Here is a 21279-nt window from a genome sequence, read left to right as displayed (position 1 = left end):
CTTATCCCGAAATAAGGATGTGCTGATCAAAATATGGTCACCTTTGTTTCCTGGTTGCAGGAGGTGCAGATGGAGGTGGAGAAGGTGAAGTGGGTGCAGACTCTCCTCCTCTTCCTCCCCCTCTCCTCCCTCTCCCCCCTCTCCTCCCTCTCCTCTGCTCTCCCTCAGCTCGACACAAACATGTGAGTGGAGCATCCTGATCCTGATCCCCACCACAGCACCTCAGTGGCCTTATGTCATCTCCTCAAACCCCAACTTCCTCGGGACCTCGACGTTAGGAGTGTTTCCTCTACATGTAACCCATTTTTCAACTAAAACTGAAAAGGTATGTGTTTCCTAAAGTTTATTTTTGTTTTGGAGCGGTCGCTGCCCCCTCAGCATGTGCGGGCTATCACTTTAAAAGAGGGAGATAAATTGTTGTCTCGGGTTGAATTCAGATCTTCAGATCTTCTTGCTGTACCAGAGTACAGTCGTTTACAGTAATGCGGTTCTTTCTTTTGAGTCACCGTAGATTTGTATGCATCATAACATTTCTTAAACTCAATGTGAAAGTTATCTCTGTCAGACTCTTGCTGGAGTGTGAAGAAATACAAACTCCCTGCAGCCCAGCTCCGTTGAAGACTCAGTTTGGATCGGATTATCTGGTGTTTCAGTCGTCTTGTGTCCTTTCTTCTAGATAAAAGGGTTATTCAGTCTTGGGGTAAAAATACAACCGTTTATTTGTTTGTGCATTTTGTGTATTTACTGTACAGTTAGCGAAAATAACCGAGTCAAATTCCCTGTCTTGTTTGACCTGACTTGGCCAAATAAACATGATTCTGATTCTGATTTTGGATACAGAATAAAACAGCAGTTAAATTCCCTAAATTACTGTTTAATGCCATATCATGTGTTGAAATTAGTGTGGCAGACAAGGGAAATTATGAATATCAAAATAAAACTTACATTTTGTTATAATTGTACCACACAAATTGTATTTGTTGCATCAACTCATGAAAATGAAAGCCCCACAGTGACCTACAGAGCATCAATAGGTAGTGGATTTTACTGGAAAATGATGCCGTGCAGATGTCCTGAAACTACATATATTAAGATACATATAAGTATATTTATATAAGTATACATATACATATTAAGATATTTCATTCAAAAAAAATATTTAAAAGAAAAACGATACTCCTTAGTGTCTATCTGACATCCTGATCCACTTAGTGGTCTCTACAGTGACATGTAGATGTATTTTATAAATGCAACAATTGTATTGTTATTCTACTGTATGAAGTTGTCCAAATGTGGACAGTATTGCTTTATTTTCATGGCTCATATTAACTGGGAATGGCAGCACGGTGACTTGGTGGTTAGCACTGTAGCCTCACAGCAAGAAGGTTCCCGGTTCAACTCCCTGGCCAGGCGGGGGTCTTTCTGTGTGGAGTTTGCATGTTCTCCCCGTGCTCGTGTGGGTTCCCTCCAGGTTCTCCGGCTTCCTCCCACAGTCCAAAAACATGCATAGTAGGTTCATTGATGATTCTAAATTGCCCATAGGTGTGAGTGTGAGTATTTCTGGTTGTTTGTATGTAGTGGCCCTGTGATAGACTAGCGACCTGTCCAGGGTGAACTCCTGCCTCTCGCCTGTGATGAGCTGGGATAGACTCCAGCAGAACCCTGTGACCCTGCAAAGAATAAAACAGGTATAGAAAATGGATGGATAGTAACTGGGTGGAATGTATATTGATATATATTTTTTTTATAAATGTATGCCAGAATAGATTGTAAAATACGTAGAGGTGAGTTTCACACTAAAAACTCAATCACCTATTCACATGAGATCAAGTCCCCTGCAGACACATGAGGAAAAACACAACTTATTTTTGTCAAAAATAAATTCTGACATGTCGGCATAGGTGAATTACTTGCTGTTTTAACTTTTTTATTCTTTAGTAACGCAGTGTTTCAGTGCTTTCTTGTAAAATATATATATACATGTATATATCTTCCATAAGATGACCTCCAATCTTAGCAAATATAGAAAAATAGTTCCTGTTCCTACATTTTAAAAAGGGATGTTAATACAACGGTAAAATACAGGTGAAATATTATGATTTTGTATTTTGAATAATTAAACAAGAGAAATAAAAGAAAAATAATCAAAGACAGGCAGTTCTATTATGCTACAAATGGATATTTTCTCAGAATATGTGCAAGATTGATTTCTAATGCAGAAACTTTACACTTATAACTTTATTGTTACTATGCTCTATGAACAATTAACAACTGTGCAAACTAACCTGCTGACCCACCACAGACTCAAAGTGAGTTTATGCACAGTACAGAAGGTTTCAACAGGACCTGTTTTTGTAATATTTAATATGTGTTGGTAGAAGTGGGGTTGCAGCTCACGGCAGCATGTTTCATGAAGGTGTTTGTCACTTCAAAATCTCTGAAATGTCACCCAGACCGCGCAGACACAGTGAGAGATGAAATGCACTCTGCCCAGAGGCCTAGAAAGCTGCTCAGTTATTCAGACTGACCCTGGTGTTTTTACTTCCCTGACTGCAAGCTTTATTAGCCCTTAAGGGCACCGTTGTTCTATAGACTTTAAATCAGAGATATAGAGTTCAGCGGGAAAGGATGTGACAACTGAAAAGGTTTGTAGCAGCCGAGCTTTAACGTGTTGTTTGGATATTTTTGTTTCTCGTAATTCTTGTAAATCCTGAAGTGTTTTGAGACAGTTGGGTTATTGCATATATTCACGTGCTGCTCTTTTGAGGTCCATCCACAGATGTTTTTTCTTTCTTTCTTTTTTTTTTAGAATGTTTAGATCTGTAGGGTAGGGACTGTGTAATTAACTCTCTTGTGGCCTTTCATTGTACGTTGAATAAGCTACATTCTTCTCATTTTTGGGCTAACCCATCTGAAATGTCCTTCTAGATTTTGCTGGCAATCCGAGCCGAACCAACTTTCCTCAAAACATGAGAAAATTAACTTAATCAGTCCACGGGACTTCTTATGCTGAATTTCCTCTGAGACTACATGTCACAGCTAAATGTGTGCAGCTGCTGCATAGTAGAACAAAGCACAACAAGTCCACACTATATGCTTTTTTCTGGGGAGTCTTTTCTGTAAAATTGGGGGTTTGATTTGCCTTTTTAAGGTTTGCTATAACCACCTTTGGAGAAGATTTTCTTGATTTTCCCAACTTCAGCTTGGTACTAAGAGGGAGCTGACTGCAGTGGATTGTTTTAACAAGGTCATTTAATATGACAATTCACATTAACCAAAATTTTAACAAGAGGTACCCAAACATATGTCACTGTAAATAGAATACGGTCTGTGGGTTGAGTCGAAGGGATGCAAAAAAGTCTATGACATGGTAAAAGATGATACTGGAAACATTAGCTGAAAGCTGATCAGCCCAGCTCACGTGAAGAAAGGCGAAGTGGTTCTTTCTCAAGATTATTGATTGAATACTTGCTGCCTTTAACCTCTGTCTGCCATACTGTGTGTGTCTTGTATTGTGCTATTCTAAACCCAAGAGAAAATATGTACCGCCTCACAACTGCAGCCTCATCTGTCATCATCCCTCGCCAAGGTAAAACAGGGAATAAAAGCAGTCTGGCGTGAAATAGTAATAGACTAGAGTAAATGGGGAGAGAAAAAAAGGATCACAGATTTTAGTGGGATGTGCTGTGCAGCTGCTCCATTCCTCTTTCTCATCCTCCGTATGATGAGACTGGCCAAAGTCATTCAACACCAGACACAGTGTGTCATAAAGACAGATGCAGCTCTCTGCTGAGTGCCATTTCCTTATTATGGCTGTAACAAACCAGAGACGACCGGTGCTATTTGTGTCTGTGTCCTGCTGTGCAGTGTCTGCATGCCTCGTCAATTTCCACTTAGTTTTTCACAAAAAAAGCAGAATTGACAATAAGTGCTGTTCATAACTCAAACACACACAGTGATTAATTGGAAACAAAGAGAGCTGTTTTTATTCCTGCACTTTGTTTCAGACATATAAAAGCTATGTTCTTCTTCCCTCTCTACGTTGACTCCAGCCTTTGCTCTTTTCTGTTTCCACAAAGGTTTTTCATTTTTTTTAATACAGATGTTTCTTCTGTCTTCTTCACCATCTCTTCTTTTTCTCAGCAGACAGTCTCATGGGCCATAGCAGAAGTATCCCAGAAGAGAGGAGATGTTCAGAAAGAGGCCTCCTCCAGGTCAGCACCTCACTTTAAACACATTTATCATCTCTGCATTTAAATTGGTTTCTTTAGTGTTTATGCAGCAGATGATTGACAATGGTTATAGATGAGGAAAAAGGGGGCCATCACCTATGCAAGACACCTTACAAATGTCTTCATCGTCTTGCCTTTTAGCGTGTGTTAGAAAAGTCTATTATTGACTAGATTGTAGCTAAATAGTACTTAACTGCATTACCATACAAGTATAAATGCACACAGATCATATGTCGGTAGACTCTAATTGAATTATTCAAAGCAAGTAATAAGTTACTCAGGGATGCACAAAGGGTACGCTGAGCTCAAGGTGACATGAAATCATGGGTTTATTCCAGCCACAGGAAATGAAATTTAACCGGGGACAGTACAGACGTGTTTTTTTTTTTTCTGTCACCTCAAAAAAAAAACAACAGTCTTTCAGTTTGAACCCTGATGTTTCAATATTGCTTCTGCCAGGAAAACCTTGTGTTGGGTATTGACTTCAGCTTCAAACAAAATGCATGGTTGTTTCACTCCCCGGTCTACTACATATTCATAAATTTTTGTACATTGTTTCCAAAACACATCTGGTTTATTAATCATTTGCACACTGGACTTTGTGGTGAGAACGCAGTAGGGTTTGTTTTTTTCATGGCTATTCTATGGATATCATGTTTATAGAAGTGTTACATTGCACCAGAATTTAAGTCTTCCATTGCACAATTTGAAAATGGTTCCTGTTGCAAAATGAAATATTTTCTAAACATTTTGAGATTGTGAATATCCAAACATTTACATTCTTTCAATCTCATTGTACAGTGTACATTGGCATTTAAGGCTTTCTATTCTATACTATTCTGCTGTAAACTATAGCACATCACTTGCATCACTTTTATATTTCATTAACAACTTAGCTGTGGTTTATACTTAACATCAAAAAGTTAAATTCCAACCCAGTGAAGGCATCAGAATTGTTTAACTTTGGCCACAAGAACCGTGCTATTGTCAATTGCAAAAGGGACCATAGTTAGGTGCTGATGCATTAGTTTCTCAAATGTCAGTTGCAGTAATGCATCACATGGTACCAGAGTATCCCTTTGTTCATACAATGGATTTTGATAGTAAACTTCACAAATGGTGGTGTTTTCCTGTCATCATTGCTTGATGTCCATTTTCACTGTCTGAAATCTGCTCAATCTGAAACAATGCAAGAATGTTTTTTCAATACCTGGACTGTGGATTATCTTAATTTAAACCAGCCAATTAGAGGTCAGACTCCTACGTAGGAGTAGGAATTGTTTAAGTAGGGTCATGTTTGAAAGAAAAACATCTTAAAGTGGAGTTTGTTTTACTTTTTCTTTTGTAATTTGCATCAGTTTGGGACCCTCTGTTTGCTTGATTTTAAATGTGTGTGTATTTGTTAACAGTATGATTCAGATAATAGTTTCCTACTAACTCAAAATGTATTCAATACATTAAAGGTGTGGTTATGAGTGTCGGTGTTGTGCCAAAAAGTGATTTCCTGCCAGAATCTGATTTCTTCTGATTTCTGGCCGCGGGAGCGCGCACAGTAGCCCGTTGAACGTTGCTAAAACGTAAGATTTTCAGATAATGAAGCTCAAGAATGAGATCAAGTCATATTTAGGAAGAAACAACTTTTCATTAACTGTATTTGTCCTTCAATCAATTTTTGGCAGGTGAAAATGTCTATTTTGTGTGGTCTTTTAAAAGAGTTAAAAGTAATCCTGTGAGCTCTAGTGTTTATATTATGAAGCTCAATAATGAGATCAAATCATATTTAGGAATAAAACAACCTTTCATTAACTGTATTTGGCCTTCAATCAATTTTTGGCAGGTAAAAAGACCCATTTTCAGGGGAGAAATCAGATTCTGGCAGGCAATCACTTTTTGGCACAACACCGGGTTATTTTTAAAGTAGGCTATGGGATGCTCGCACATGCTTGTGGACTGTTTTGGCCCTGCCCACTGCGGCGCATCGTGTCTTATTAGCCCGCAGGAAACTGGGCAACAGCTCAGGACATGTGGGCTCCAAACCCCAGCCTGGCTGCAGCCTTAACGACGCTTCTTGATCCAAAATGGCGCCTAGTTTCCTCATACCTGCCCAGCTGTGGGATCCCTGCAGAGGCGGGCTCCATGGTAACGCCAACGTGCTGATGGCCATTACGTAATGCTTATAGTGGACAGTGTTTATTTTCTGCATGAGACTCGGTGCACCCTTAATTTGAGCCATAAAGCTGCGCTGACAACACAAACCTGATTTGCATTTGATGTCAAAGCTCTCGCATCATTTCTGCAGACGTAACCACAATCTTTTGAACTAAATTCTGAACTAAAGTTACTGCCTGTCGGTTACGACAACGACTGGGAAATAGAATCAGTAAAGTTGTTCACTGACATTTAAAAAAAATAAGCACGGTGGATTGTTTCTGTAAGGACTTAAGGTTGATTTATGGTTCTGCGTTACACCGACGCGTACGTACGGCTCGCGTCGCCGTGTACCCTACGCCGTAGGCTCTGCGTCGATTTAACGCGGAACCATAATTAAAGCTTTAGTAGGTGCCTTGCTCTTGTGGACATTTTTGGGAGGGCAGATATGAAGCAGCAGGGAGGCAGGGATGGGATGTTCCTGTCAGTTCAACTCAGCCAGAGTTGGGACGGGAGCTTCATCCCCGCGTCCTTGCGGAGGTGCGGCAGTCAGATGTGTCGGTCACGTCTTTGAAACAGCGCACTTTCAACGAGTGCGACGATTTAAACACATTTAAGATGACAGTTCTCAAAGAAATCCCGGGGATATGGTTTCCAGTCTTTTTCCCCCTTGAAAGAAAGAAAAGGAAAGGACTTGATGGAGCAGAAACGAAAAAGAAGCGGACAGGTAATTAAGGATGCAGCTGAGAGGATCATGTGAGGGCTAATTGTGCCCCGAGTCTATAATCTCACATCTATGTTATTTGTGCAAACTGCATCTTTTCTTTTTTTCAAATAAATATCATCTTCCATCCCCATTTCAATCAAATCCAACTTTCATTCCATCATCTTCAATGTAGCCACTGTTCCTGTGTCATGTTTGCATCCCTGAACTGTATACTTCATCATATTGAATGTCTGCATAAACACACCTTTGTGGCTGATTTATCTGTTTCTTCCAGCTGGTTAATAATAATAATAATAATGAATTTAATTTATAATGCACTTTCCATTCGGAAATCTCAAAGTGCTTACAAGAGAAAAAAAAACAACAAAAAAAAAACATTCAGATCATTTATCATAGCTGGCATATGCTTTGTTAAAAAGGTGGGTTTTGGTTACTCAATGTTCCCTTTAACAACGATGAAACAACACCCATGACATTGTTATATCTTTTTTTTTTAGTTCCAGCCAATGTTTTGGCTCTGTGTTACTTGTTGTTTATGTCCTAATAAATACGAGGTAACCTGTCAATTGTGGCTCACAGGATTGCCTTTACTTTTAGCTGATTAGCTGCCTTGAGTGGAGTCTACATGTGTGAGCATAACAGTTAATCTGAATCCAGATTTTGTGTAAACAAATGGCTGATGTCCTTGTTCCTGCTCCCTGAGACGGTGATCAATTCTCCAGGCGCCAGCTTCCACTTCTCTGCTTCATCTGTTTTCTTATTCCTCAGCTTAACTCTCACAGACCACACCGGCTGCGCACCTTGATTTGACCTCCTGTCCATTAGTGTGTCATTGTGTCACTAGCGTTGTTTTCCCAAAGATTAGATCACCATATGAGTGTGCACACTTAGGTGTGTGAATGTGCATGACTGCAGGCAATTCTTTTCATCTGATTGGATCAGCCACCGTGAGAGATGATCTCTTCTCCACAGAGTCTGATCTGATTGTGACTTAGGCTCAGTCGTGGCAATGACATTAGCATTTCCCATAACTATGACTGATTGGCTATTTGGTCATTACTGTTGCGACTTCAGTCTCTGAGTGTTTGTGCAGACGAGCCACTGTTCAGAGCAGTAGGCTACTCACGTGTCCTGCCATGGAGGAAAGAGTGTTAAAGGTACAGCAGGAGTGTAACAAAATTAGTGCTTTGGGATCAGTTTCAATGCATTTACTCCTCATTATATGAGTTTAAATCATTAATTTACTCCTTTATGTCTCCATTTTATGGAAACCTAATGCCAGCAGTAAGCCCCCCTCACTGTAACTTTCCCAGTAGTGGAGCTTTATAGATTGATGCTGGCTACCTGTATAGTATAGAGTCTATGTCAGGGCTTCTGATGCCCTTGAAGTTGTCAGACATTAAACACTTACTGAGCAGTTTGCTAAAGATGCTCAAGGATTCGAGCTGAGTTGGTCAGCTCGTTCAGAAGAAGCTCGGACAGACAGTCTGGACTTGACGTCAGATGCTTGGAAGCCTCTGTGCAATCTTGCAATCTTCGCAGTCTATAAGCGCAGACAGAAATTCCAACATTATGACCTTCAGATGGAGCACATCAACACAAGAGAGAATGGAGAAGGGTTTATGAGTTGGGGAGACTAAAACCTGAACTCAGAGCTGATGTGTTTAGGGTCTCTACCATAATCTTCCAGGTATCCCTTATACCTGTGTATGATAATGCATTCAAAGTAGATGTTAATGGCTAATTTTACTAATCATAATAGTAAGTCACAGTTTTGAGGTTGATTTAGAGTGGGTAAAAAAATGTTAGCATTTTCTAAGTTGACTAAATTACCTGTGACTGCAGCACAGCTGGTCTTCAATCGACTGAAGCTCATCTGCCAAAACAAATTAGTCTTATAACCTGACAACAAAGCAGATACCTTTTAAAGGATCTTTAAAGTGGCCTGTGTTTGTTTGGTGAAGCAGAGTAAAGCAGGGACAAAGATGTAGGTTATGAGCTGTACTTGGCGAGAGGGCTTAACGGTGCAGCAGTAACACAGGAAGCCACAGCGTCATGGTTTATGTGTGAATAAGATCACAGGGTAAGGGCTTCTGCTGTGTGATGCCCCTTCCCGTGACACCTATCTGTCTCTCCGTCACCATCACAACACAGTATTTTTGTATCAACGGTATTTCTATGTATAGAACATGCTTCCCTCTTGAAATGTACTGTGCATGAGGATGTTTGTGGAGCTTGTCTCACAGGCCTGTGCAGTCATTTCAGTTCAAGAGCAGCCTCATCAATATTAGAACAGACGGGTCTGGTTGTGAAGGTGGGGGGACGTCCAAAATATCTCTGCATCAGCGTGAACGCAAATCTAAAAACAGCAGGAAGAGAAAGTGCAGGGTCTGGGGCTCAGAGGACCTTTGTAAATGTATTCAGCTCTTACATTTGCACTCTTTTCAAGTGTACAGCTCACATGTCCTGTTTCTTTGTGGCTTGAGCTTGAGCCGCTTGAGCTTGGTTGCATGTCGTGTGTCTCTGGCCCAGATTTTCACTTTCAGTCATGAACAGACAGCAGCAGATTCAGTTCAGTTTCATGTCAATTATGTTTATTTATATGGCACCGCTTTACAACAAACGTCATATTAGGGCACTTTACTCATAGAAAATTCAAGTCCAGTGAAAAATGTTCCAATTCTATAATCAAATGTGATCCAATTAATGTCATCTTGGCTGAATTCAATAAAATACAGTCTATATAACTGAGGATGCTTGCATGAGCAGAGAGATCAAGATATTTTTTTAGTAACGCTGATATTTTTCAGGGTTACAGTTTGCCACAGATTGATTTAGTTGTTTGACTGCTTTCTGTGTATTTTGCTTTGATGGCTTATCATCCTGAGTGGCCCATGTAAGTGCTTTGTGTTTCCGCAGAGGAGGAGAGAAAGGTCAGAGCCAACGACAGAGAATACAACGAAAAGTTTCAGTACGCGGTGAGAGCACCCACGTTTTTTTGTTTTTCAAAATATGGATGCCATGTCAGAAAACACCTCAAATGACTCCTATTCTCTCTTCATCCAGAGTAACTGCATCGTGACATCAAAATACAACATTCTCACCTTTCTGCCTGTCAACCTGTTTGAGCAGTTCCAGGAAGTAGCCAACACATACTTCCTTTTCCTGCTTATATTACAGGTGAGGTTATCAGAAAGATATGTCTGCATCTTCATTTTTGTGTTGTAATGTGCAAGATATTTTGTCATATGAAACCACTTGGAAAAGGATAGGCACATTTCAGACATGTTCTGCAAGTGATGGGATCAAGATGGGATGCATGTTCTCAGTATGCAAAATTTGCACCCCTTTGCTACTTTGCACACATTCTCACATGAATCTGTTTTTAACCATTGGCCTTTGTGCTTTTCAGTTGATACCTCAGATCTCCTCCCTCTCCTGGTTCACTACCATCGTGCCTTTGGCTCTGGTGCTGAGCATCACCGCAGTGAAGGACGCCACAGATGACTATGTGAGCATGATTTTTTTTTTTTTAATAAATCAAACTCAAAGACGTATTGTCTCTAACTGACAGTACTTTGAGAGTAGTGCGCAACTAAACCACTTCTGTCACATTTTATCTTGCAGTTTCGCCACAAGAGTGATAATCAAGTGAACAACCGCCAGTCTCAGGTGCTCATCCAAGGCTCGTAAGTCATCACGGATGTGAACTTACATGTGTAGTTGCTGTTTCTGATTCTAATTATATTTACAAGGTGTCTTAGGTCCTACAGTATATTGGCTTCATCTGCTACTATGTTTTCCTCTTCCAGGCTGCAGAATGAGAAGTGGATGAACGTTCGAGTAGGTGATATCATCAAACTGGAGAACAATCAGTTTGTGGCAGTAAGTGCACGACCGGCACGGGCACAAACATGCAGGAGCACTTTCATCCATAACCAAACAGCCGTGCACAGTTCAGGGTTTAGCCTGCAACCTGGCAATTAGTCTAGTGCTCTGTTTGATCTTGATAGCTATTAATACTGAATGGTGGACTAAATACATTCATGTTAAATTGATTTCATTATGAATGTGTGCTTCGCTGAAGCATGCGGTAAAGCTGCTAATTTGTCTCTGCATTGTTTAATTTAATGGATGCAAGCTGTCAGCTCTGTGTCATCAGTGTTTTCTAATTCTGCTGCTGTCCTGTTCTGGTGCTAATTCCCTCTCTCTGCTTTCAGGCTGACCTGCTCCTGTTGTCGAGCAGTGAACCTCATGGGCTTTGTTACATCGAGACAGCCGAACTAGACGGGTCAGAAAACACTTCACACACCTAGTCGCAGTTCCTCAGAATCCGCAGAGGTAACGTGACACTACGTATAATTTGCTGCGCATTGTATTATCTTGCAGGGAGACCAATATGAAGGTGCGTCAGTCCGTCTCAGTGACAGCTGAGCTCGGTGACCCAAACAACTTGGCGACATTCGACGGTGAGATTTGAGAGCAAACTCGTCTTCTGTCGGTTTCTCCTTTCTCTTTTGTGATGTAAAGGTCAACGGTTTTCAGCGCTTTCCTCTTTCACCTTCTTGCTCTTAATGGAAAATAAACAACATTCTCACAAACACACACACACACACACACACGCACACACCTTCTGCCCTCGTCTGCCACCGCTGAATGACAGCCTGCTATCACCCACCCACCAGCGAAAGAGCTTTGAGTCAGCAAAGCAGCCCACACGGTCTTCAGCCGCTCAAGAAAATGCATTACTGCAGCGAATCAACCCACACTTTGTCTCGTATCGTTTTACACGACACTAGTGTGTGTGTGTGTGTGTGTGTGTGTGTGTGTGTGTGTGTGTGTGTGTGTGTGTGTGTGTGTGTGTGTGTGTGTGTGTGTGTGTGTGTGTGTGTGTGTGTGTGTGTGTGTGTGCGCGTGCGTGCGTGCGTGATTTCTTTGTGTGAAAATGCTAAATTCAACTCTGCATCTTACTGCTGGGGAAATGCCTGTGTTACTGTAATTAGACTTGACTGTTAGCCTCTGATCTAAGCTTACAAGTGTTTTAGTTTACATCACTCATCTTTGTTCAAAGGTGAGGTGGTATGTGAGCCACCAAACAACAAGCTGGACCGTTTTTCTGGGACTCTTTATTGGAGAGACAAGAAATACCCTCTGAGCAACCAGAACATGCTGCTGCGCGGATGCGTCCTCCGCAACACAGAGGCCTGCTATGGTCTGGTCATTTTCGCAGGTGTGTGATCGTGTGTGTTTGCATGCGTATTAAATACTGTGATGTGTGTTACAAGTCAGTGTTGATGTGTTTAAATCTCAGGCCCAGATACAAAGCTAATGCAGAACAGCGGTCGCACCAAGTTTAAGCGTACGAGCATCGATCGCCTGATGAACACTCTGGTCCTCTGGGTAGGAAACCCCAAACCTCTCACTTTCATGGCTCTGAACTATTTTAGGACATGATCTCAGTGGCTTGATCTGTGCGTCATGTATCTGCTCTAGTGATGCTCTCCATACTAATCTGGGTTTAACGGACTCGGAAGAGTTGAAATATAAAGTAACCCTAACCTGTGTACTCTGTTCTTACTGAGTTTTCGTTTGTGCATCTCTGACAGATCTTCGGCTTCCTGGTGTGCATGGGCGTGATCCTGGCCGTGGGTAATGCGGTGTGGGAGAGAGAGGTGGGCTCCTTGTTTCAGAGCTACCTGCCCTGGGACCCTCCTGTGGACAGCTTCCTATTCTCAGCCTTCCTCTCCTTTTGGTCCTATGTCATCATTCTGAACACGGTGGTGCCGATCTCTCTGTATGTCAGGTAGGAACAAGTGAAACAAATCCAGCAGATGTAAGAAACAAAAGATGCAAGAAATATATGAAACACCGACGTTTATCACAAGTTATTTAATCAACAGTTAAGGCAAATTGTCCCATTTCCAAAGCACAATATTGATGCAAATCCATCCATGTCCGCCTGGTGCTATAGCGAACAATGCACTGACAACAAATTAATCAAGCCATCTCTGTTTTAAATTATTTCTACTATGTATGTTGGAACTAACGAGACTCTGAAAAGCAGCTTTCTTTGTCATGTGTCAAGGTTGGGCTGCTCAAAAGTCTGAAGCCTCATTTATTTTATTCTTTTATACTTATAATCTATATATTGCATCTAATGCGTTCAGTAGTGACAGGTCTGAATCACAGGTAGGACAGTTAAGCACCTGGACATTTATTAGAACCATCAGTTTATAGTCATGCAGAAACTGGTTTGGTGTTTTCCTTATGAAATTAGCAATGTCTTCTCTGAGAAAAAAATAATAATCTGGATGGCAGCATGTGTCGCTCCAAAACATAGTATAGTTTGTTCACAACTGAACAAGTCCCCATGCCAAGTGAACTAATGAGAGTCCAAGCTATCAAACTAAAAGAAAAAATCTAACCTTTATGCATCAGATTGCATAACTGTTTTCCACTTTCACCTCAATCTGCCTTAAGCTTCTGGATGTCTTTTCATTTTATGGAGTTTTAACTTCAATTTCTGGATTTTTTCTGGATCTATCTACATTTCCGCCACATCTCTCTTTAATGCAATACGACCTGACGTTACAAAGGTCTCGGCCATTTAGGGCTGCTTTTCAGCTTTGCTCTGTGTGTATAGAGACTTTTCTGGATTCACTGAATATCTAAATTATGAAACATACAGTATATTATACCCCTCCACCACCACCACCGCCACCCAAATAGCAGCAAATATATAGAGAGAAACATTCAATTTGAGGTCCCTTGCTGTTTGAAGTCTTTCTGCATCTTCATTTCTGTCTAGTTTTGTTGATCACAGCTTAACTTTTTAGAGATTTCTTCCACACTTCAGTGGAGACCGTGTCTATTTTCTATTTTCAATTCAATATAGAGTCAAGGTTTTCGATATTATGTCATTCAATTTTACTTTTTATTTTAGCCGGAAATTATATTATCTGGAGAGAAGAATTTAAAAACAAATGAGCATATAGCATGTATGAATGGATGGTCATCCCCAGCTGAATCAAATGAAAATAATAATAGTAATAGAATTACCAGAACCCAAGCAAGGACATGTTTAGTACTGAGGAATCTGCATAATATGGATGAATGAAGCAGGAATTACAACCAAAAGCGGGAACGGGAATATTTCCTGATAATATGAAAACAGCAAAAGTAATTCCACTCTATAAAAATGGAGATAAACATGTTTTTTCCAACTACAGACCAGTATCCTTGCTTCCACAATTTTCAAAAATATTAGAGAAATTATTTGTAGTTAGGTTAGATACATTTATAGACAGATACAATATTTTAAACAATGGTCAGTATGGATTTAGAACCAATCACTCCACATCAATGGCACTTATGGAATTAACTGAAGAAATTTGCACTGCAATTGATAAGAGACATTTTTTTGTAAGTATTTTTGTTGACCTCAAAAAAGCCTTTGATACCATAAATCATACCATACTTCTAAAAAAATTGAGCAAATACGGTATCAGAGGGGTGGCACATCAATGGGTCTCAAGCTACTTGGAGAATAGAAAGCAGTATGTGCAGATAAATAATGTCAAATCTGAATCACAATTTATTAAGTGTGGCGTACCTCAGGGGTCGGTTCTTGGGCCAAAACTGTTTATTTTGTATATTAATGATTTTGTTTATGTTTCCAAACTGCTCAAATGTATTTTGTTTGCAGACGACACTACTTTATGTTATTCTGGGGAAGATTTAACATATGTGTTGAATGTGGTTAAAAAGGAATTTAAAAAAATAAAAACATGGTTTGAGGTAAATAAATTATCAGTGAATCTTGAAAAAACAAACTTCATGATATTTAGTAACAGAAAAAGAGAAACAGACACTTCAATTAATATAGATGGTATTGAAATTAATAGAGTAAGAGAAACCAAGTTTTTGGGTGTCATGCTGGATGAGAATTTGAATTGGAAATCACATATCAATTATACAAAGATAAAAATATCAAAAACAATTGCTCTGTTACACAAAGTTAAGGATTTATTGGACAACAAAGCATTGTACATTTTATATAACACTCTGATTGTTCCATATCTGACCTACTGTGTTGAAGTTTGGGGAAATGCCTGTAAAACATATATTCAATCAATTTTCATTCTGCAAAAAAGAGCCATAAGGATAATTAGTAGAAAACGATATAGAGATCCAACAAATCCATTATTCCTTCAGTTAAATTTGTTGAAATTTCATGAACTAGTAGACCATAGTATTCTGCAAATTATGTTTAAAGCTCATAAAAAAACTTTACCAATCAACATTCAGAAAAGATTTGAAAAAAGAAAAAGCAAGTATAACTTAAAAGGAACAGAGATTTTTATAAAACCAAGATGCAGGACAAAATTGATGGAACGTTGTGTTTCTGTGAAAGGAATCAATTTATGGAACAATCTGAACAAAGAAAACAAAGAATCCAAATCAAACATTACATTTAAAAGAACAATTAAAACCTGTATGTTAAGGAAATATAACGAAAAATGTTGAGTTTGATTGACATACCCGTAGGCGGTGGTAATTTTATTTAATGTTATTTTAATTTTATTTTAGTTGTTTTTATTCACTTAGTTTTTTTTTTTTTTTTTAATTATTATTAAATGATGTTATTTGTGAAAGGGGCAGATCAGATAAGATTCTTCTTCTTTCTGCTCCCTTTTCATTCATAAGTTAGGAACATTTGTATTTGTGTTTGTATTGAATTGTTTTGTTTTTTGAATGAAAATAAAGAATAAAATGAATGAAATGAAATGAAAAGCACGAGATTCATTACAGCAAAACGTTGTCAAGTAAAACTACACCTGTCTGTCTGACTATGAAGAATTTATGAACAACCCAGAAACGATGCAAACAATGTTGACTCAAGCAAAATATGAATGTAAGCTACATAACCATAGTAAAAGTAAATTTACAATTTTTTTAAAATTTGCCTATGTTTTAGAATTGTTATAATACACCAAAGACGAGGGAAAAGAGAAGAGCTACAGATGAAGCGTCATCTATACTGTTCCCACATTTTAATTATGAACCGTTGCTTAAGTGAATTACATGTGCTAACATAAGGAATAACGTGTTGTTTTTACCTGCTGTACCCTCCATTGCCTCAGCTGTCCTGTAACCATCTCTCATGTGTTGTACACCAGCGTGGAGGTGATCCGGTTGGGTCACAGCTACTTCATCAACTGGGACCGGCAGATGTTCTGCTCGCAGTGCAGCACACCGGCCGAGGCCAGAACCACCACTCTGAACGAGGAGCTGGGCCAGGTGGGTGCTTTATCATCATTTGGTGCTTGTGCTCTGTCTGCTTTTTCAGACTTATTCAGTTCTCCTTGACATATTTTGTAATTCATTCATAGGTTGAATACATCTTCAGTGACAAGACTGGAACCCTCACTCAGAACATCATGAGCTTCAACAAATGCTCCATCAATGGACAAACTTATGGTAGGTGAACACAAAATCAAATGCACTGCCATGTTTACTAAAAGTGCACTTCAAATCTTACAAGTCTGGTGTTGGTGTCACTGTCAGGCGAGGTAACAGATCCATTGGGAGCACCACCAAAGGTAGGTAGACAGTTTTTTAAGACTAAAAATCCATTATACGCATATTTATGGAGTATTATCTTAGCCTTTTGCTCTCCATAATTGTCAGAGACTGGACTTTACTCCTTTCAACCCCCTGGGGGACCCAGACTTCTGTTTCTACGACGACAAGCTGCTGGAATCAGTGAAAGTTGGGGACAATCATACCCATGAGTTTTTCCGCCTGCTCTCTCTCTGTCACACAGTTATGAGTGAGGAAAAGAGTGAAGGTGAGCCAGGGGGAAGGGGGGGGGTGTTCATCCATGAAATGATAACATGTCCATCATTTATTATGCTATTACTGTTGCATCCGTCTCCCAGGAGAGCTGCTGTATAAGGCTCAGTCTCCAGATGAGGGCGCTCTAGTGACAGCGGCACGAAACTTCGGCTTTGTGTTTCGCTCCCGAACGCCAGGGACTATCACCACCACAGAGATGGGACGGACTGTCACTTATTCGCTGCTTGCCATTCTGGACTTCAACAATATACGCAAGAGGATGTCAGTTATAGGTGGGAAGACATCACTGTGTTGTTTTTTTTTTATTACCATTTTAAAAACAGAAAAGTGTAACACCGTTACACACTGAAAGGAAAACCTAGAGGGGTTTATTTTTCTCTATTTTATCTTTAGTCTTCTTTATCGTGGGCCAGTTTCTGTAGCAGCAGACCGGTTTTAAGGCAACCTAAAATCCAAGTGAAACTTCCTTTTAGACTGATCTCCTTCATAATAAAGAAGAATATTTATTTCAAAATAGCAACAGAAACTATGAGCGTATTCATCATCCAGAGAAATGGTGGTATTTCTGAATCATGTTAAGTGCATTTCATGACAGACAGTGAAAAGAAAAAAAAGAAAAAAAAGGGCTTACACTGGGGTTCATTGGTGAGGAGATTTGTCTCCCAACCACACTTCTTTTAGTGAGCTGAACTGTGATTGGCCACAACACCAGCAGCAGCTGCAACAGAAACAAGTGCTACCTTAAAGTTTTATAACCTTTTCTTTCCGGTACATATTACTTGAATCAGTGTTGTAGCCGGTCAGATTGCAACAAATTTAATTATTGGTTTTGGTTTTTTTTCCTAGTTTTTTTTAGTTTAAAAAGGAGGAACTAAAATTCCAAATATGTGCTAAAATATGACTCACGGTACGACTTTAAGGGAGCTGTTGGTGAGGATTATATTTTCCTCTGTTCTTCTGTGACTTTTCCCCTTTTAAGGGATTTAAAAGTGAAAAGTTCAAACGCTTTGGCCTGAGCGTCTGTGGTGAGGCAGCAGATTCTGAGTGCACACTTATGCATCAGCTCCACGTGCATATTTACAGGCAGCCTGCATGGCACATGGTATGAAGAATAGCATTTTTTTAAGCAGCTGAAACTGGGCTCTGGGTATTTGAAGGTGACATAAGAGTGTCTGAATGAATCCCCATAGAATATGTTTTTTAAAGATTATTTCTGTTATTTACCTTCAGTACGTAACCCAGAGGGCCGGATCCGTCTGTACTGTAAAGGAGCTGACACTGTGCTGTTGGAAAGGCTTCACTCTTGTAACCAGGAACTGATGAGCATTACCTCAGACCACCTTAATGTAAGTAACTGCATGTCCCCTCAGATATCATTGGATAGAGCTGCACTGCCACCTATTGTCCATTCACGCAAAATGAGTCTGAAGCAGCACTTTCTTTTATTCTGCTTTGCTTTGTTCAGATGTCAGACACAAACAATTTTTAGGGTAAATGTGGTTGAATATCAACATTCTGGGCTATTTGCATCTTCATATCAGAATGTATACACTAGATATATTTTGTCCGTACGTGTTTTTTTGTGTATTTTATTTCAAGGAGTATGCAGCAGATGGGCTGCGGACACTGGCTCTGGCCTACAGGGACCTCTCGGAGGAGGAGTGGGAAGCCTGGTCAGAGAGCCACCGCTTTGCTGACAAGGCCACTGACTTCAGGGAGGACAGGCTGGCTGCAGCCTATGACAAGATAGAACAAGATATGATGGTTAGTCGCTTAGACTGACTGGCGTTTTCTTTCTCAGACCAGTTTGTGTTTCATGTAAGATGTGCATTAATTCAGCAGACAGAACCAACATGTGGGTCTGAAAAGGGGAATATGGCATTACCCAGACTGTAACTGGTCGGGTACATTCCTGTTTTTTTTGCTTTTTTTTCTTTAACTGTAGCATTTAGTCAGATGTTCACAGTTAAATTGATTGCTTTTAAATTGATGAAATGATTATTGATTATTAATTTATGTGTGTGAATGTTCTCGCTTGTCTGTCCAGCTCTTAGGTGCCACAGCTATAGAGGATAAGCTGCAAGAAGGAGTCCCTGAAACCATCGCTCTCCTCTCTCTGGCTAATATAAAGATCTGGGTTCTCACTGGAGACAAGCAGGGTAAGCTGCAAACACATTTACATCAGGATGAAGGAAATCTGTATGGCAAGTGAATCAGTCTGCGTGACCTATAGGTCTAAAAACTAAAGAGACATTCTTTGTAACTGTTTTGATTTACAGCTGGATGAGTGCTTATAGCAGCCAACGTGTTGAGTAGTCAATAAGCTAAAAACAGTTTGCATGAAAAAAAGTTATATTCCAATTTTGCTTGTCCTGTCCCTGTCTTTCACACAGAAACCGCTGTCAACATAGGTTACTCATGTAAGATGCTGACAGATGATATGACTGAGGTGTTTATCATCAGCGGGAACACTGTCCAGAGTGTTCGTCAAGAACTCAGGTCAGTCTGTTTTTATGGACTATTTGCAAGGTTTCTGGGTTTCTTTTGCATGGTAGAAGCCAGACCGGGAACCTCAAGAGTTTCACAGAAACTATGAATTTCATGCCTGATTGGAGTGTGTGGGTGCAGAGGCCCAGCATCAAGCTACTGAGAGAGAATCACGGAAGCGCTTGTTTGACTCATTGTCTTCATTTAGGTGTTCATATTAAAACTACCAAGTTTGCGTTGTAAAGGCATTTCATGAAACAACTTTTTATAAAAATTAGCAAATTTGATGTAAAATCAAGATATAGCCTGGATTTTTAAAATCAGTTCTCCTTTTAGAGTTTCACTGAACCACTGATATCTGATATTCAAATAAATACAACCAAATTTTCCAAAAAGTTGCAACACTATGTTTAAGGTAAAGTAATCATATGCAACTTTTATTCTATTATTTGGTTTCATAACACGTTGCCACACTGGTCGCCACTATCTGCAGAAAACCTGATCATATTTCAGCTCTGAAGAATATCCCATTTTTATTTCTTTTTTTTATTTGGGGTTTGATTGGATGTTGTGCTGCTTAAGGAACTATCACAATAGCTGTTTACAAGCAAGGGCTTTTAATTCATGCCTAAACAGAACGAGACCCCTCAAACCTATTCAAATTAAAGACAGAAAAAGGCAATAGGCTTATGCTATTAAGGGGGTTTTAGTTCACTGGCATATAATATATATTATAGCTTGTAGCCCTGACAATGACACAGCTGGAATATCAAGAGTGCTGTGTTAGATGTTTCACTGAAACTTGACCTACAGGAGCATCTTCGTGACAACAACACACCTCCTCCAAGATTCTGGTACTATATAAGCAGTAAAGTGTTCAGAATAAAAAAAGTGGGATTTAAGTTCTTGCGAACAACAGATCCTGGACATATTATTATGAAGGAGCTGAGATCTTTTTTCCATATTATCTACGGAGAAGTCACCTATTACTGTAGATTTCTCGTGTTCTTAAGGGGTTAGAGTTCAAGGTTTCAGCAAGCTCAATCAAAACATCACTGAACAATACAAAGCTAATGATTGTGGATTTAAGGAGGACCAGGACTAAGAAAGATGGGCCGCTGTTTTCTTCCTGGGTGAAGATGAGAAGGTGGTGAGGGACTATAGATACTTGAGTCCACACTTGAACAACAGACTGGACTAGAAATGCAGTACTGAGGTTGTCTTCAAGTAGAGACACAGCACACTGTACTTTTAAAGGGAGTTTTGGTCCTTCAGTGTTTGAAGGAAGGGTAAACACCAAGTTGCATATCTTCCTTAAGTCTGGGGTTGGTTCTTTTCATCAAATGATTTATTATACTGCAACAAAATATTTCCTATCCTGGAATAAGAGAGTATCCTTCAATTACTTTTCCATTTCATTGGCAATAGGTAAAAGATAACAGGTGAGTAATAGAAAGATATCATGTTTTGTTCCATTTATTCCTCCTATCAGTGCTGCTTCTAATGAACTGGACTGATATGGCTCACTAGGCAGAGTTAAAAGACAGACTCACGGTTGCTGGTCTATTTCATAATCAAAGCCAAGCTATGAGGTCAAAAGAAACATCCATAAGCCTGCAAGTCAGGATTGTGTAAGAATGCAAAAGCACAGCAGCTTCCATTTTTCTAAAATAGAGGAAGTTGTAACCACTAACAGACTTCCAGAATATCCTGAGCAGCTAAATTGAGTAATTGGGGGTGAAAAGTCTAGTTCGGACAGGTAACCAACATCCTGTGGGGAAGCTTTGCTGATATGGAAACTGTGAAATTATTTAAGATGGAGAGAAG

General features: G+C 39.7%; 1 protein-coding gene across 3 annotated transcripts in view; it reads left to right on the top strand.

Moving 5' to 3' along the window:
* The first annotated feature begins 197 nt into the window (after positions 1–197).
* The window catches only part of atp8b2 (ATPase phospholipid transporting 8B2), a 30058-nt gene continuing 8976 nt past the window's right edge, over positions 198–21279 (top strand). The window contains exons 1-21 of one of the 3 annotated variants that reach the window (XM_061718381.1): positions 198–325; positions 4147–4214; positions 10027–10085; positions 10174–10287; positions 10520–10618; positions 10735–10796; positions 10920–10992; positions 11328–11398; positions 11497–11576; positions 12179–12337; positions 12419–12507; positions 12714–12910; positions 16287–16407; positions 16500–16587; positions 16675–16709; positions 16798–16957; positions 17049–17237; positions 18196–18311; positions 18565–18729; positions 19013–19124; positions 19359–19464. In XM_061718381.1, coding sequence (XP_061574365.1) covers positions 4190–4214; positions 10027–10085; positions 10174–10287; positions 10520–10618; positions 10735–10796; positions 10920–10992; positions 11328–11398; positions 11497–11576; positions 12179–12337; positions 12419–12507; positions 12714–12910; positions 16287–16407; positions 16500–16587; positions 16675–16709; positions 16798–16957; positions 17049–17237; positions 18196–18311; positions 18565–18729; positions 19013–19124; positions 19359–19464 — 2120 coding nt within the window. In that variant the 5' untranslated portion in view covers positions 198–325; positions 4147–4189. Of the gene's footprint in view, positions 326–4143; positions 4215–6851; positions 7108–10026; positions 10086–10173; positions 10288–10519; positions 10619–10734; positions 10797–10919; positions 10993–11327; positions 11399–11496; positions 11577–12178; positions 12338–12418; positions 12508–12713; positions 12911–16286; positions 16408–16499; positions 16588–16674; positions 16710–16797; positions 16958–17048; positions 17238–18195; positions 18312–18564; positions 18730–19012; positions 19125–19358; positions 19465–21279 lie in introns of those variants that run through there. The other 2 variants (XM_061718383.1, XM_061718382.1) reach the window with 2 other exon arrangements.

Source organism: Cololabis saira, chromosome 3 (genome assembly GCF_033807715.1).
Source record: "Cololabis saira isolate AMF1-May2022 chromosome 3, fColSai1.1, whole genome shotgun sequence".
NCBI classification, from domain to species: Eukaryota; Metazoa; Chordata; class Actinopteri; order Beloniformes; family Belonidae; genus Cololabis; species Cololabis saira.
Note: the sequence above shows the minus strand (reverse complement) of the source record. Positions and strands in the feature narration are given on the sequence as shown.